This window comes from Hirundo rustica, chromosome 3, assembly GCF_015227805.2.
Source record: "Hirundo rustica isolate bHirRus1 chromosome 3, bHirRus1.pri.v3, whole genome shotgun sequence".
In the NCBI taxonomy this organism is placed as follows: domain Eukaryota; kingdom Metazoa; phylum Chordata; class Aves; order Passeriformes; family Hirundinidae; genus Hirundo; species Hirundo rustica.
This window is the reverse complement of record NC_053452.1, coordinates 10,875,037-10,892,495: the sequence shown is the minus strand read 5'-3', so window position 1 is coordinate 10,892,495 and position 17,459 is coordinate 10,875,037. Positions and strand designations below refer to the sequence as shown.

The 17,459-nt window shown below is 41.6% G+C and overlaps 1 protein-coding gene across 2 annotated transcripts in view; it reads right to left on the bottom strand.

Moving 5' to 3' along the window:
• Positions 1-2,993: 2,993 nt before the first annotated feature.
• EFEMP1 (EGF containing fibulin extracellular matrix protein 1) overlaps positions 2,994-17,459 on the bottom strand; it is a 45,841-nt gene continuing 31,375 nt past the window's right edge. For both annotated transcript variants that reach the window (XM_040059420.1, XM_040059419.2), the window contains 7 exons: positions 15,377-15,499; positions 11,825-11,944; positions 9,518-9,637; positions 7,996-8,115; positions 6,409-6,532; positions 6,091-6,286; positions 2,994-4,217 (listed from right to left, as the gene is read on the bottom strand). In XM_040059420.1, coding sequence (XP_039915354.1) covers positions 4,059-4,217; positions 6,091-6,286; positions 6,409-6,532; positions 7,996-8,115; positions 9,518-9,637; positions 11,825-11,944; positions 15,377-15,499 — 962 coding nt within the window. In that variant the 3' untranslated portion in view covers positions 2,994-4,058. The remainder of the gene's footprint in view (positions 4,218-6,090; positions 6,287-6,408; positions 6,533-7,995; positions 8,116-9,517; positions 9,638-11,824; positions 11,945-15,376; positions 15,500-17,459) is intronic.

Genomic DNA, 17,459 nt, shown 5'->3' with positions numbered 1-17,459 from the left:
TGCATTTGCAAACAAAACCTGGAGCTCACCTGATTCAAGTATTTTAGTCTGCAGGAAACATTGTTGAGTATCTTGGTCCCCCATCCAGCATCAAGGTGGTTGCTGAGATAGCAGAGAATAAATCAGGGGGTGCTTTCAATGCTACCTTGTCTTATTTTTGTGACATGATGTTTGCAGTTTTTTTCTGCTGAGCAAACACATACTGTAAGTGTGAGGCCTTAAAGAGTTAACTTTGAGGTCACTTATTTAAAAAAAAAAAAAAAAATTGTTCTATGCACATAATCAATATCAATATAAGGACTTTATGTCTTTTCCCTTGCAAAAATCACAAAAGCTGTTGTACTGCCCTTCAAATTTGCTTTGGCAACTCTAACCCAACCCTGTTTTATTAAACAGCTCTCTTTCCTCCTAATATATACAGAAATGTTTGCTGTATAAACATCTTAACTAGACATCTGCTTTTCCCCAGATATAAAACACAGTTAACTTTTTGCCCTGTTCACTGAGGCTGATCACTTTTTTCTGCTGGACAGATGAAATAAAATTGGGTTTTGCAGCAGATGCAGCCCAGTTCAGTTTTGCATGACGCAGGTGTTCCCCCAGCTGGGAAGCGTGGAATTGTGCCATTTTGCTGAGATGATGGGGAGGTTTAGATATGTGAGGGCGTTAAAAATAATTCTCTGTGTTAACAGTGGGCTTTGTCCCTGGTGGGCTCCATATGCTCAACAGCTGACTGGGGCAGCAGCTGTTCTATATTTTATTAGGAGACTTATAAAGTTAGAAACACGGATGATCCTTCAAAACACAAGCAACTCTTTGCAGCCATGGAAACGGGATTCAACAACAAACTTGCATTTGTGAGCCTTCCAAGCAAAATAATCCCACTGCACTGTGTTCAGGTGGTCCTGGGGAAGTGAATGAACTCGCATTTTGATTTTCTTAAGTTCTGTTTACTCAGTCCCATTTTTTTTTTTCCCCCTCTCTTTTTCTCCCTGTTTTCTGTTTTTGAGGATATAGTAAACTTTGCATGTGATCCTGATTTAGATTGTTCTCCAACATTGAAAAATTTATATGAGAATCCTTCCTGGAGTGTGCTCTTGGTAATGGTCACGGCAGTGGGATACAGAAAAGGCTGAGCAAACACTCTGCTCTCATATAATTGTTTGTGATTTCAGCGTCCCGTATAATCCAAGTAGCTCTTCAAACTCTTCTTGAATGTTTGATGCACTTCCATACAATTTGCAGAAAACAGGTGAAGCTCGGCTTGCCTGGAGAATTGGAGGACCTGTAGGTTTCCCTCCTAAGAATGCACAGGTTTTTTGGCGTACAAAAGCTCTCCTTGTTCAGGCTCTGAACCATCTTCTCCTTCTGACTGTGGGCTCATTTCAGGCTCAGTCATGTACCCCACCCCTACCCAAAACAAAACCAACCACCCCCTGCCAGTTTTTGCACAGCTCAGCTCTGCTCCTGTTTTGGTTTGGAGGGGCTGCTGTTATTCCTGCTCCTGGCTCTCATGGAAGTGCTGCCCACACCCAGTGATCGCCTTCAGGCTCAACCAGCCTGCAGAATAATGACAAATGCCTGGATCTGCACTCCTGAGCTGTGTGACAGCCTCTGACTCTGCCAGCTTGGGCTCTCAGTGGTTTGCTGAACACCTGGATATTGCAAACAGAGGGAGCAAGGCAGCAGGACTGTTGTGTGTAAATAAAATGGATTGAGCCAAGTATCTCGCAGAGGTGTGCAGGACTGTGCAGGCTGAGGATGACCTGGGCACATTTGTGAGGTACAACTGCCTCTGCTGCTCCTGCCATTTGAGAGGTGTGTAAATATTTTTATATATAATGATCAGTTTTGGGTTACTTTCAGAGGAGCAGAGATTTAAAAGGAAGGCTTAAAAGGGCTGTTGGTGAAACTGATATAGAAACTGGTAGAGTAAATCCTTGGAGCAGAGCCTGGTAGCTTGAGGACTTCAGAGATAATTTGTGGGGTTTTAATTTGAGCCAGGGACCAACCTGATACCCTTCAAGTCTGGGGTCCTAAGGAGGCAAAGCCACTTGAGCCTCCTCTGGGCCCCTCTCAAGAGAGAACTGCCCATTTTAAACTTAAAAGCATTAAAACTGATTTTCTTGGAGTGGGCAATGCTGAATTGCACAAACTGGAAGCTAAAAGTTAGTGTAGAAGAACAGTACTGATGTTGGTGGTAGAGGGGCACAGCTCATTTGTGAGGACAACCTGCATTGAGGGAAAAAGTTAATTCAAGGATGTGTAGTGGTGAGCATGTGCTGTTTGCCACAGGAATTGCATGGAGGAACAGGAGGCTGGAGACATCTTGCTTAATGCTTGTGTCGAATGAGGAGCTGCCTTTCAGACCAAGTGGATTTGTAGTGATGAATTGGGAGGAAGGAGCTCCCTACTAGCCAAACTCTGTAGCAGAGACTTTTCACCATGGCAAGTCCCAGTTAAATCCCACTACAGAGCAACTGGATTTGTCCTGGTGAGCACCTCCCTGTGGGGAGGGATGAGGAGTGCCAGGGGTCTCACCCCACTGCCCTGAGCCCCAAGCAAAGAGAACGTGACCCAGCATCAGCACCACTTTCTGGCCTGTGCTGCAGCCATGTGCTCCAAGTTTTTTGGCAGATGAAGGGTTTGTTTAAAGCCACAAATGGCTTCCTGAAGGAATGATCATTGGACAATGCGGTCCTGCTCTGCAGTCTGCTTGGGCAGGGGGCATGTGTTGCCCTCAACCACAGTGGTTGTGGCCTGTTCTAACTTTTGTTCTGGAGTGAAGTTTTGCTGTCATTAAAACTAAATCTCAGTGGGCAGCAGGCTTGTCCTTCTGCAGAGGAATTGTGTTTTTAGTCTGCCAAGAACTCATCCTGTACGGGCTGAGATCTGGATCCCTCTGACTGTTCAGACCTCAACACGGCTTTGCCAGCTCCCACAGTACGTGACAATAACGGCAGTAGTACCAAACTAACTAAAAATAGACCAAATACAATATGGTAAGAGATCTTTATTAAAAATTTTGTACATCAGAGGATTAACTACTACATTTTAAACAAGAAATAAGATTTTACATATTACAAAAGATGTTATTAGTTCTTGAATTAGAAATAAATTTTATGAACACTGTACATGATATATCTGAGTTGTACGAGCAAGAACAGGACCGAGTGCCTGAAAAGGATATAACTTAATAAGAAAATGCACTCAATTCTTAGTATACAACACAGTATTTCTGGAAAAATAGTATGTTAACTTCAGTCTGAAAATGCTGCATCCCTCTGAGCAGTAACTACCGACAGTGTTCTCATGGACATTTGTGCCCTGCCTGGTGATTTCCCATTTGGAGTTTCTTTCTTTGTTGGAGACATTTTCTTCCTGTGGTCTATTTTTCTTGGAAAGAACATAATGTTATTCCATGGTATGGTTAACACAATCTGCATACAAAAAACTGATGCAAAGCACTTCTCACAATGTCACTTAACCTCCAACCCAGATTAGAAAAACCAACTGTGATAGCACATATATGTCTACAGAAGTAGATTTTTATTTACTGTTACCTTTTGTTACAAAGTAGTTAAAAATAAGAAATATATTTTAGCTTATCAGATAACCGTTACTTTCTGTATCATTTGTACTACATAATTTTTTTCTTTTTGAGATTCAGTGTAGCTGCATTAGAATTTAAAATAGAAACAAAACAGAAGATCACTTTTAAATTGCATGACCTATTTGGCTAGGAAGGGTATGTGAAGTTTTACAGGATAGTATGAACATACAGTTCTCATATAAAAGCATAGTATATATCTAGTCCAAGGAAGGTAATAAAAAAAGATTTAAATCTTTATACAGAAAGTGACAATGCCCATGTTATACTATGGAACACATCTACTAATTTGGAATTACAGGTGTAATGTGTGAATAAGAGATATCAACTTACTAAACAAATTCTTTTTTAAAAGAGAGGAAAATCTATAAATAAAAATAGTAAGTGCTTTCTTTCTGATAAAAATTCTTTGGCTGCTGCGAGTGCCAGTGGAGGGTTACTGCAAACACTAAAAGGCGTAAGGTCCCACGATGATCGTTAACCTCAGCACCGAGCTCGTGCGGTAATTCAGGCTGTTCACTGTCAGCATCTCCAGGTCCACAATGTGCTCCCGGGGGCCTGAGAGGGACTTCACCAGCACCAACATCGCGCTCACCGCGCTGGTTTGCTGCAACAACACAACAAAGCCCAGCTCAGTCCAACCCACAGCAACTCCCAGCGGCATCCGTGCTGCTGTGTCACCACGCTGTGCAGGGCTCTGTCTAAGCACAGGCATGCACCAGGCGAGGGTGTTTTGAACACTTCCAAAGGGCCATGACTAATCTCACACCTGGCTGTGCTGCAAGGAAAACTCCACCTGATGAGGCCCGGAGGAATAAACTGCGCTGCAAAATCTATTCCTGGTTTTGCTGACTCCCCCAGAGGATGTAAGAAGTGGTAATCTATCCCAGGATAGTCTTTGTTTTAACCCCGTAGTAGATGGGATTTTAAAATAGAGAGAGAATAAGTAAAACAGGGCCTTAATGTGTTTAACAGTGAGGTAGTTTGTTCAGTGGAGGGAAACTCAAAAGTCTCTCTTCTGTCTCGTGGCCCAAACTTCAGAAGTTGTGCTGTTCTTGATAATGCTGGGAAATTTTGTTACTAGTGTGTGCCCATTGCTACCCCCCCATCTTGGTCTGCTTCAAAGCTCTTCCCAATCTGGGGTTATGCTGCTGGTTTGTCAAACAGCTTTGTCTTTTCCAGATGATGATAAAAGTATCAACTCCATCTCTCCCTTTGCCTACTAAAAATATTTTCTCCCTGTGTCACACAAGTTGGGTGCACAGACGAATCCAATCCATCTGCTGCATCCAGGAGCCAGCTCAGCATTTTAACTACAACAGTAGGAAAAACTTCCAAGTAAGCTTTTGTTTCCCACAGTCCCCTGGCAGGAATTAACAAGTGCTTTCTTATTTAAGGCCTGTGATTTCTTGTTGGGTGGCAACAGGAGATGGGAATTCTTACTCCAAGGGTCAGCCTGAGCGCCACACTGGGGTCTAGCCCAGTTGGGACCTGCAGTAATCTTGTTTTTTATTTTAAGAAAATATCTGTTTGTATTTTGGGGGTAGTTAGGGGGTTTTGATATGTAACCTGTCATCCAGTGCTTTCCCCTGGATTTGTTATGTCACAACAAATGATATATGGATGAGTAGTTCCTTATACCCACCTTGGGTAAACATGGTATAAATGGCAATACCACTTGTTGGATGCACTATCAAAAGACCATAATCTCCAGACTTGAAGGAAAAGAATTAAACATTAAAGCCTCACAATTACTGTATTTCTGATGTAAGATTTTTGTGCTGAATCTGTTTTACTGAGTGTAAAGCCACATACAAAGGAAAAAGGATTTCCTGGGAATTTGTAGATATTATAGGGGTTCAAGAAAATGAGACTTCTTCCCAAAAAACCCCTTTAAAAAGCAGATGTTCTAGACACTTCCATTCATGTGTATCTACTTGGATACATCCCACTAACAGGAAATACTGCTATCTCAAGTATTTTGAACTTCCTTGGTTTTTATTATGGGAAATAAACGTTTAATTATGTCTCAACATAAAACCACTGTAAGTAAGCTGGCCTGAGCTTAGCTTGGGATAGGGCACAGGTTTCTAGAATGGTGTTATTGATTTCTTTTGCAAAATCAGAAATGAAATTAAGGTAATTGTACAAGTTAGGAGGAGTCTTTCTATAATTGTGTCCTAAATAGATTTATCTAAGGTGTTGATACAGAGAGGGGAAGACAGGGAGTTATTTCATGTGAATCTGACATTGGTGTCCCAGGATTGCTAAATATTCCTGAGCTGAAAGGAAGAGTTGGAGTCACAGTTTAGGGTTTTCAGGTAGTAAAGTAGAAGGCTTGTTAAAAACTGCACACTTAGTAAGGAAGTGCCAAAAAGCTGCTGAACTTTGGGGTGTTGTGGAAGCCTTATGGGGACATTTGAGGTTGTCACAAAGACAGGGCAGTGTAGAGGCAGGATTTGAGTACCCCCAATACTCACCCTCAGGTAGAACTCTCCGTTCTCATTACCAGACTTGATCCTGAAGGTGTTGATGGTGTTGGGGTAGATGGTGGTGGCCTGGATCTGGAAGATGTCGGAGGGCACGGTCCTGTCAGAGCGGATGCTCATGTACTTGTACACCACCGAGTAGGGCAGCTCCCGGCAAATGGCGTTGGACACCGGGCACACGCAGCGGCTGCCACACAAACAGGGGTAAGAGCACAGGAAAAAGACATTAAAATACCATTTTCTGGTTCATTCCATCATGTCCTCTCTTGAGGATGAGCCTAAAACCACAAGATTTAATTTTCTCCTTACTTCTCCGATGTAAGGACGTAGGGCTCTTGGCAAGGATTTCTGGGATAACAACGGAACCCTCCATGGTAATTCCAGCAGATTTCATCCTCTCTGCATTCATTAGTGGTCTCACACTCGTTTATATCTAAGAGGAAGGAGGAGGGACCGTGTCAAAGCAGATGGAAATGGGGTTGCTACAAAGATACTACAGAAAAACCTGCTTGTCTGTTGAAATCCATCAGCTTTCCATGTTTTTTGTCCTTGTCTTGTTTTCTGGGGCCCAGCTATAAAGGGTTTCTCTATGCAGAAGTGTAATAAACTTGCTTATTGGATGTTAAGCAAGACTGAATGTTTTTAGCTGACTGGAGATGCACATTAATCATATACAATGCAACTGTGGAAAATCTGTCAAGTTTATAATTAGCAAAGAATGATTTTACAGCAGAAGGTGTCCTAGAGACAGAGGAAAAATGTCTCAAGGAAGAACTGTGATTACCTGCCTTTTGCAGTTTCTCAGTTGTTATAACCTGTGTTTCATTGTCCAAGGTGCTTCATTAATGCCTACATTTTCACCAAAATAGCTTTAGAAGGAAAAGTCATTTATTGTGCAAAGCACCACTTCTTTTGCCTGGGAAAAAAAAACCCTGAAGGGAGGTGGGGACTGTGAGCCTTGCACTGTATTAATGCTCTATTTCCTCTCAGTGCCAGAGCCCTACTGTCTACCCACAAGTCTCCTGAATTTCACACAGGCACTGAAAGGCTTTATCCAAATGTAATCTCTTGGAAGGCACAAAAAGGTTTTTAGATGCTTAAATCAACCATCCTGCAATGCTCAGTGTCAGCTGCTGCTCTTCAGAAGGGAAAGAAGTTAATCAGGATTTTGTAAGACAAAATACTGAGAGAGAAGAGTTATTTTCTCATGTTTTCTGCCCCTAATTATCACACCTCTTTATTTCTAAAAATACTTACTGCTAAATCAGATTCCATATTACAGAAGCAATAGTCCTTGCACTTAATATACTGTTCTAGAGTATTCTCTAATAAGATGCACAGACTTTTAGCACCAGTGAGAAAAAAGTCACAAACTTAAAAATCCTGGCATTTGGTGGCACCTGGCCAGAACATTTATTTTTCTATACATGAATTATCTAAGCTGCTGAAGGCTTGCATTTTCTTTTTTTTTTTTTTTTTTTTCTCTCCTGTTATCAGAAGAAACATATCTTTAATTTCTACTGTGACTGGATTTAGGAATCTATTTGAAAAGAAACATGATATAAAGTCATGTTTCATGTCTGTAAAAAATGACCCAGATTTATTCAGGGATGCTTATTCTCAAATTTAGAGCCACTACCTTGACGTCGAAGACAAGTTTTACCTGCGGGTTGCAAAACGCGAAATTTTGTCCTAGGAATTGGAGTTTTGAGCTGAAGGATTCAAATGAGATTAGAAGATATTTAATGATTCATCAAGTGCTTTATCAACATGTCTTCTGCTATCAGCACAGTAATCCTGTCATGCAATACAACCATTTAGCTAGCAATCACCCTTAGCCTTGCCTGAAGTGGTGTAAATAATTCAGGCTGAGCCTGCCAAGGGGAGGGCACTTACCTTGGCATGTCCTGCCTCCTACTACCTGGTATCCTTCGGGGCACACACAGGAGAACTTCCCTGGCTCGTTAACACACTGGTACTGACATAGGTAACTTGAGGTTCTGCATTCATCAGTGTCTTCAGAGAGCAAAAGAGATTCGTGTTATTGGCTTTTGAAGTTTACCTTGTTGCAGAACTAAATATAACAGCTAAATGCTTGGGGGAAAAAATTCTAAAAAGAATTATCCGAAACCTGAAATGTGCTGCTTAACACCTTGAGAATGGAAGAGTGAGCTCTATTGGGATTTTGCTAGTAATCCTCCACAAGAAGAATTTTGGATTTGAAAAAGCAGAAGATACATTAGACTTCAGAACAGGTTTGGGAAAATAACTCTTGAAATTGTGTATACTTGCAGTGTTCCAAAATGTGATGACTTTGAGGAAGAAAACCCCACAGCTGTGAAATTAGTTAGTAAGGCAAAAATGTTGCCTTTGTACTTGTGCCCTATGCTCATGGAGTATCTCTCTGGGAAAGAGGAAAAGGTATTTTTTTGCCTTCTAATAAAAATCAGTGGATACCATTCTCCTGCTTTTTTATCCTTGTGTATCCATCAGTCCCTTGTCAGGCAAGCCTGTATGAAACAGAACTGAACACTGCCATCACCAAGAAATGAATTTAAACCCATCAAGAGGAGGGCTTGGCTTGGAAAGCACAGAGCTCCCTCCTCCTACCTCTGAGCTGAGCCCAGCTCTTGGGCTGGGGTCAGGGATGTCCTTGGAGGCTGCATACTTGCTGTTCCCTGTTCTGTTCAAATAGGATTAGCTTAAGCAGCTTGGCTTAGCAGAGGGAGCATCTGTAACAGCTCTTCCAGCTCGCTGGGGAGGGCAGTGGTGAAGCAGGGACCTCTCTGGCTCCAAGGCTGGTAGAAAGGATGTGGGCTCTAAGGGTGAGGTCATCATGTGTCCAAAAGGAGATTAGGGCACCCCTGTGGAGCCTCTGGCAGAGGAAATAAATTGTTGATTGTATAATCATCAGAAGACATGCTGTTTGTGTACACAGGCTGCAAAGCACCTCAAAAGCCCACTTGTTGCTCCCTTAAAATCAGAAATTGGAGGTTTTGTTTTCAGAGGAGCCTAACAACACACAAAATTGCCCTTGTTTTTGGTGTGCATTCCTTTCCGATTCATTTAATGATCATCAGCATTAGACCACCCACAATTCCAGGGAGTTTGTGCAATCAGGGTTCAGAAGCCTCTTTCTTCCCGCTTGGGATCTGAAGTGCGGCAGTCTCTGTCCTGTTTTGCACTTGCTATAGAGAGACCCATTCCTACCTGTACCTGAAAGCAGCTGCAGCTACTCAGGTGTGAATTAGCTCCCTTTGTACCATAAAAAATAAATATCTTAAGGATTTTGGCTACAAACTCTACCCGCAGAGTGTCTCCACTTCCGTTCTGTCCCTTAGTTCACAGAAAAGCTTCTGGGAAAACAAAAACAAACTAAAAGAAAATGCTTCTCCAAGACAAAAAAAAATAGTCCCACCTTCACAGTTGATTCTGTCACTGCTTAGCTCAAAGCCTGGATTACACTGGCAGATGAAAGAACCCAGGATATTGTAGCACTGCTGTGCACATGGGTTGTTGGCATCACATTCGTTTATGTCTGAAAGGAAAAACCAGATCTTTATCTTGTGTAGGTGGTAATTAGGCTTGGTGGATTAGTCCTTAGGCTGGGCCTGTTGCTCAGCAGAAGCTCAGTTGGCTGTATCAATGTAGATCTGCAGTCACTGGAGCAGTGTTAGATCTGTGCTTTACATTCCATGCAAAAGCCAGTATTTTTCCAGGAATGAGAGTTATTCTAATGTGTGATGAATTCTCCCAAAAATGTTTAATGTGGCTATTAAACTCCACATTCCGGCGCCTTTTTTTCAGGTATGAAATGCCAAGTCTCTATAAATAATTGATATAAGGAACACATACTGATAAGACCTCTCAGCATGCAGTGGTTAAGATTTATTTGAGCTATTTATTACTCTGAAAATTTGTTCTTTTAAATTCCATTGCAATTATAACATGAGCCTTTGAGGCCAGTAGAGTTCTGCAGAGCTCTAAGGCCTAGACCATATTGGGGGAAGGTATTTCTCTGTGCTACATTTTCTGTGGTGCTGCCCATCCCAAGAACATTTTGAGGACACTGGTATGAGAAGAGAAGCATTTTTTTAATGAGAAGTTTATATAAGTCTAATCATCTCTGGAATCTATAGCCCTTGTTTGGCACAGACTGTTGATTAACTGCTGCTCCTGCCAGTCTGTAGATTTTAGTGTTTTCCCTTGTATTTCCATCCTGCATGTTTTCCATTCATGTTTGTGTTTATCAGATATCTCCATGAGTAGAGAGCTGTGCTTGGAAAAAAAACCCTTTGAGTTCATGCCTCATAAGTGTCAGCAACACTGTAAATTTACAGATACACCTAAAAACTGACAAAGATGAGGCACTCAGAAAAATGAAATCAATGAAGAGGATATGAATTCTCTGCATAATGAACCACCTAATACTGAAAATTAATGATTATAGGGGAAAACTCATAGCGAAGTCTTTTTCTTCCTCTGAGTTAATTTCTGGCAACAGTGCAGAGGATGTACATCATTCCTCCTCTAATACTACCAGGAGGAATTGAATTAGGTGGCCAAAGCCCCAGTTCTGTTCATTTTCCAAGAAATATTGACCCGTTTTCAATATAGGCAGAAGTCATTACACAAATGTAATGTGTAAATGTAAAGTGTTACTGTCAAGTGTTGCTGTGGCAGATGTGAAAATTTATCTTCATGCAGCAACCATTCATGTATAAAACTTCTCCTTAAGCTTTCCTCCCCTCTACCTGGTAGAAAGTTGCCTGATGAGGCCAGAAGGCTGGAAAGCCAGGGAAGGGTGAAATGCTGAAAGAATCCACCTTCCATCTGAGCCATGGAAAGGCACAAATAAGTGACTTTTGTCACATGGTTCTGTTGTTTCCATGGGCAATTTTTAAAATCCTGTGATTTGGTGAGAACCAAGCAATTCCTGTCTCAGTTCAGAGCTGTGCAGCATGCCAGGGTGCTTGATGAGGTTTGGCAATGCTTGGAAGGGATGGTGGAAGCTGGAAAACGCAGCCTGATTTTTCTGTGTATATAATACAGATTTTATACACACAAATTACATCTATAAAGAACTGACCATCTCCATCATCAGTCTCTTGATTTTCTAGCCATTCTGTCTGTGCTTCTGCAGACAGGGTTACCTTTAATTATTACTCCCATCCTTCTAGAACAGATGTTACGATTTCAAACTTGACATCGGTCTTAAAGTGTTACTGCGCAGCTTCCCCTTAGCGTTTTATTTTTAGGGAAAACATCACAGCTGAAAGATCACTCTTGGTGATCCTTGCTTCAATTTTTAACTTTTCCTAGATATTCAAATGTGACCTAAGGACTTTCTTTACCCTGTGCTGAGGGTAATTACCCTTAACTGCAGAGGTATGGTATTGATTCCCTTGATTCCCAGTTCTGGCCTTTGTTGTGTGAACTGGGAATAATATCAGGAAAGCCAATAATAAAACAGAACTGAAAGAAAAATTAAATCTGGGATTACATACTGAATATAAGGCTTTAGATGTTCCTTGGAAATCTGCTATGCCAACAAAATAGCGGGCATTCAAGAAAGCTCTAAATTTTTCTCCAACCCTCCCGTAATTCTCGGATCACCCGCAGAGGAGCCTCTCAGCGCAGTCACTTTTTACTTCCTTTCAGTTTGCTCCCTGGCAGTTGTGTGCCAGTGTCTGTGTGTCGGGGGGAGCTGCTGAGGAGTCCTTACCTACGCAGGTGTGGTTGTTGGATGCCAGCTGGAAGCCAGCATTGCACTGGCAGTAGTAGGAGCCGGGGGTGTTCACGCAGCGGTGGTGGCAGTACGGGGGCAGGGTGCACTCATCGATGTCTGGGGCACCAAAAAACACCAGTTAGTTCACACGGAAGCACAGCACTTCCTTGCTGCTCTCTCCTGTCCAAGGAAACTTAATTGCCCTTGATTAAAAGCAGGAGGAAAGCTTATGTGAGCTGGAGACTGCCTCCACGGATATTACAAGATATACTTCAACTTTTCCTGTAAATGACTATTTTGTAACAAGCTTTTATGGTCCTCATCTTCAGTGTGCATTCCAACTTTATTTATTGACTCAGTCCTGCAGTAGTGCTTGGTCTGGTTTATTTTGTGTAGGTAAAACTCGGCGTTTTGTTCGGCTTTCCCTGATCCCTCATGATCAGACACGATGCTGACTAACACAGCCAATGTGGCTTGGAGCTCATTTTCCCAAAAACTTGCATGCAGCGCTCTTGGCACGTACTAAATCTTTTCGGCTCCATTAGGAACAGTCCAGATTTTCTGTGCAAGTACAGGGGAATGGCAAGGATGAAGAATTAGCGTGCCTGAAAAGGAAACAGGTGGTTGTGCTTCTGCAGGGACCCCCAGACCTTGCCTTGCTCCCCAAGGGTTTCCCATTGCTCCCATTCCCCTGGCTGCCTGTCCTGGATAACTTCCCACCCAGCAGCACCACACCTGGCTGTACCTCTCAGGCACTGAGAGCCTTCCATCGCCTCTCCTTGCAGGTCAGCCTTGCTTTTGAGGTGGAGCCTTTCCAAGAGTCAGCATTCCTGGTGTGCATTGGAGCAGGGCTTTCACCTGCCAGCCACACAAAATGTGCACCACCCCATTCCCTTACCCCTCTGCATTTTAAAAGGCTTTCTTGGAGCCTGGAGGAGAGAGTGGCTCTGATTTTGCCTGGAAAACACGTTTTCTTATTCCGTTATCATGTGTGTGTGCGTGTGGGTGCAGTGGCTGCCTTGAGCCATGGCCTGCTGGAGCTTGGTGAAGAAATCCACCACCGTGCTCCAGGCTTGTACACAATGGGACATTTCAAAGGATCAACACTCACACAAATCAGACCAGTATTCACTGGAACAAAGAAAGGCACTTCCCACATCCATGCCAGATCTTGAGTTTCCTACCTCCAGCTGTTTCCACCATAGATGTGTTTAAAAAGAGGCCAAGACTTTTTTTTTTTTTTTTTTTTCCCTTAATAATGAGGAAAGTGTTTGTTTTAATTTTAAGTGAAAAAATAATCTTTAGAAGTTAACCCTTTCTTTGTCAAATTTAGGGCTGAATTTAGTGGAGTATTTTGGATGATTCTGAATGAAAAGGCTTATGCTGGAAAATTCCTGGCTATCCATACAGTAGCAATTGTCATTGTAACTCTTGTTGCAGAGAGAAATTTGGAAGTGGAAGTGGAATAAATTAAGGAGGCACAGTAGATTTCCATCCTTGACTTTTACAGGATTAAGCTCTTTTAAGTAACTTTAAAAAAATAGGATTATACATATAAGCAATGCTTTGGTACTTTTATACACATAAAGGCTTTCAGGATCTGGCTCTTATTCAGTGGGAATTTTCCTTGTGGGATTAGGCACATCAGCTCTGGGCAGGTCTAAGGGCTGCGATTCATCTGATCAATTGGGCCAAATCTGTTTGAAGTGACGCTGGAAAACAATTCATTCTCTCTGCAGTCATGCATTTCAGAGAAGAATCATTTGGCAACATATGAACAAGCAAATTAAAAAAGAAAATTAGAAAAAATGTCAGAAATTGTTAGTGAATTTAGATTAAAATCAACCAATTGTTAAAAATGTGTCTTTTTTTCTCCCTCTACCTTCAAGCCAAAATAGTCTGGAAAATTTTCTTTCAAATTTGAGAAACATTTCCTCCCATATGGAGAACCTCTATCAAGATCTGGCCCCAAGAACATTTTCTGGCTAAGCTGTTATAAAATCCCCAAAGACAGGCTTTATTCTGAAATGCTGACAGTACTAACTGTTGGGATGTACTTGTAATTTAGGTCAGTGTGTAATATGTAACACAGGTGTTATTCTTGGTTTTGACCTAAATAGGAGAAGAGAAATTCCACTTTCCAGACATCTTAATGGATAGATTTAGATGCATAAATGTGTTCACATTTAGGTATAAGTGTCTAAGAAGTCTAATTTCTTCTCAGTTCTGTCCTTTTTTTCCAGTGAGACTTTCATTTAGGATCATGGGTCTTGATATCAGAAGTGCTGTTACATGGTAGTAATACAATTTACCTGCTTATAAAAAAAATCCAAATAAACCCCAGATATTAAAAAAAAATAAATCCATGACCTTCCAAATCTATTCCTCTACCGACATTACAAATTATTCATCCTACTCCTGCACAGAGAACTGAGAAAAATCAGATACACCTGTGTTTATACCAATTTGACTGTTTGGAGCCTGATCTACATCTCTTAGGAAAGAGGTAAGAATTTTTGAGTTTATTTCTACAGCCCTTGGTTTGGAATCCTGAAGAAAGAGCCATGCCCAGAAATTGAAGTTATTCTAGGTGTGTACTAAAATCTCCTCAGTTTCCTACCTATGGCCTTAGCAAGGCTTTCCAAAGAGATTAAGAATAAAAATTTTAAAAATCTTATATACTTTGAAATGTAGGATCCCTGAAGGAGGAAAACCTTGAGTTCTGTTGAGGAAAAAACCCCAAACCCTTTTCTCCTAAGCTGTATAAAACCAGTGCAGTGTCTTAGAAACGGCTATCTTGAATATCACCTCCTGATGTGTAGATGTGACTCCCTTCATAGTTGCTTTTATTATCTGACAAACCCAAGGCATAAGGCTGGAGTGCCTCTAGAATCAATTTATCCATTGAAATGGTGATTAAAGAGGTGTGAAATGCAGGCTGAAGGAACAGGGTGATGGCATTTTGGCATGGTGTCCCCACCTGAGGATGGGACAGGAGAGATGCAGTGTTTGCCCTGCACATGGATTTAATTCCATGCTATGCTTGCATGGCTCCCAAGGGTGCCAATAGTTTATCTTGGCACAGAGAATAAAGCCTGCTGGGTTTTAGAGGCTGCAGCTCTCCTGTACCTGCATTCAGAGTTTCTATCTCTTTCATTTGTGCTCATAAAGCTGAGTCCTGGAGCAGGGCTGGGGGAGGGAGTGGTGCGTCCCACAGACCCAGAGTTGAATCTCAGGGGAAAGATGTGCTTTGCTGCCATCAGGGACTTGTGGCAATATCTGGGACACTGGGCAATGCCCCAACACAAGCAATCACATAATGGGAACTATTAGCAAAACTCAGCTTGTGTACTCCAAGTGTTGATTACCCTTAAAATAGCTCCTCATCCCATGTTTTAGTGATTTATTACTTTGGTAAAGTGACTATTCCATTGCATTCCAAAGGAGACAGCTGTTTCACACCACACATACCCATCTACTCTATGACCAATATGAAGTTTGCAGCTGTAGACAATGAAAGAAAACCGCTGAATGGAAAGTGACACTTACCAACACACTGGTCCCCTCTTTTCTGGTAGCCTGGAGGGCACTGGCAGCTGAAGGACCCTCTTAAATTGACACACACTTGGTCAGCTCTACAATTGTGGGTTCCAGTTGCACATTCATCTATATCTTTATAAAAAAGAAAACAAGTGCAATATTAGTGGTTGCATTTACTTAAGGTATTTATCCTGTGGAAATGCTTTACACATCTTCAAGCTGCCTATAAGTGCAGGCAGAAAAGTTTAAATGCACTTCCACGATGTCATCTCAACACTTGTAACTATCAGAAATCTCATAACATTTTGATTCTTGTAAACTGCCTTCGTAGATTTTTTCAGATATGGTTATTTTAAACATTTGTTTGTCAAATTCCATTAATATTTTAGTCTAGAATTTTCTGTAAACTTCTTGCAGCTTCATTATATTTGAATCACTTGTCTGTTTTGTTTTGCTTTGGGTTTTTTTCCCAAGCTGGTTGGAATTTTCATGCTGAATTACTCCAGAAAATTTCAGCAAATGTAGTTCAGCTCTTTCTCAAGAAGGAGAAGAGTTAGAAATATGTTGTTTTGCTGGTACTAAAAGGACTCTGCTGATCTCTTGCATGGTTCCTGTGCTCCATGCTTTGAACAGGGACTTGGAACTTGGTATGTAGTGGCCTTCTCATCAGGAAGAGATTGGCCTGTTGTCATTCCCATGAAAATTCCCCTAATTCACTCAATCTGTTCAAGTCTCTGGAAAGAGTTTACATATGTTTGTATTTGCACAGTACAGCTAAAACTGCAAGTTCCAGCCCGATACTTTTCAGAGTAATTCAGGCAGCTTTTAGTTTGCACTCAATGCAGGTTTATACAAGTATAAAAACAGCATTTTCATTTTGCCTGCTAGTTATGACTGCTGGAGGTACTTAATTATAATTAAACTGCACGTGCTGACAAATGAATTACAATTTGCTTTCTCATCTGAACATTCAAAACGTTGGAGAGTTTTTATTGTAACATGACACAGTACAGTGAGATGACTTTTTAATTTTGGCATCGTACACAATTTGGAGACTCTAGGCTGAATAAACAAATTCCTTAAAACTTATGATCTCTAGTTTACAAATCTCAGCTGACCTCTCTATTTGTATAGGCACTCGGGATGTTAGAACATCACCAGTGGCAGATTCTGGGTGGTGCTTTGGAAAAAATGATGGATTCTTTCTCATAACAAATGAAAACAATTTCTACCACAAGATTCAACAAAAAATAAACCATCAACAGTTTGAATTAATTCTCAACATTTACCCTCTCCCCAAATGTCCAAATATTTTACATACGTCTTGCCTTTATTGGACAGGGAAGCTAAAGGCCTTTTATATTAGTCTGCTCTTTGCATTTCAGCAGCATCAGTGCTGAAGCCGCTGTGCTGGTGCAGGATTTGCTGAGATCACTGTTGTGTCCTGACACGGAAAAGCATGTTCCCAGGTGTGAACACTTTCGGGGATTACAACTGGCTACCTCCTGCCACCCCAACATCGGGCAGCTCAAGGCAAGCTTTTGCAGGGACCTTGTGAGCTTTGTACTCCTGGGTCCTACAAAAGCTGGAAATAAAATACTTGTACAATTACAGTCCTCTTTGTTGCAGACTGTGCCAGAACAAAGAAAGTTTATTTGGTCTTGAGAAGCTTCATATATTAGTAAACATGAGTTGCGTTTTAAGATGGATTAGTTAAAATGCATTGAATAATAAGCTACTCCAGCTAAAATGATTCATGGATTTACTAATGTACTCATGGTCTTTGGCTGTTCTTAACAGTAAGTTCAGCTGGACAGAAAAACAATTATTCCCAATTATTGCCTGCTCGCTGCCTCCCCATCAGGAAACCCTTGGAGGGTTTTGATGTTCTGGCCAAGACTTGGGTTTGTAAAAGGTGGGAAGTGAGGGCTGTCAGGAGAGCAGCCTCCTGCTTTCCCTAGGGAAGGGTGGTAAGGTTGCCATGCTTGGAGTGGGTCTTCTCCCACCTGTGCAGGGAAATCAGTGCTGGTAGAGCATGGCTGGTGGCCAAAAGGTTGTGTTTCAGGGAAACACAATGGGGGGAGAACAGCAG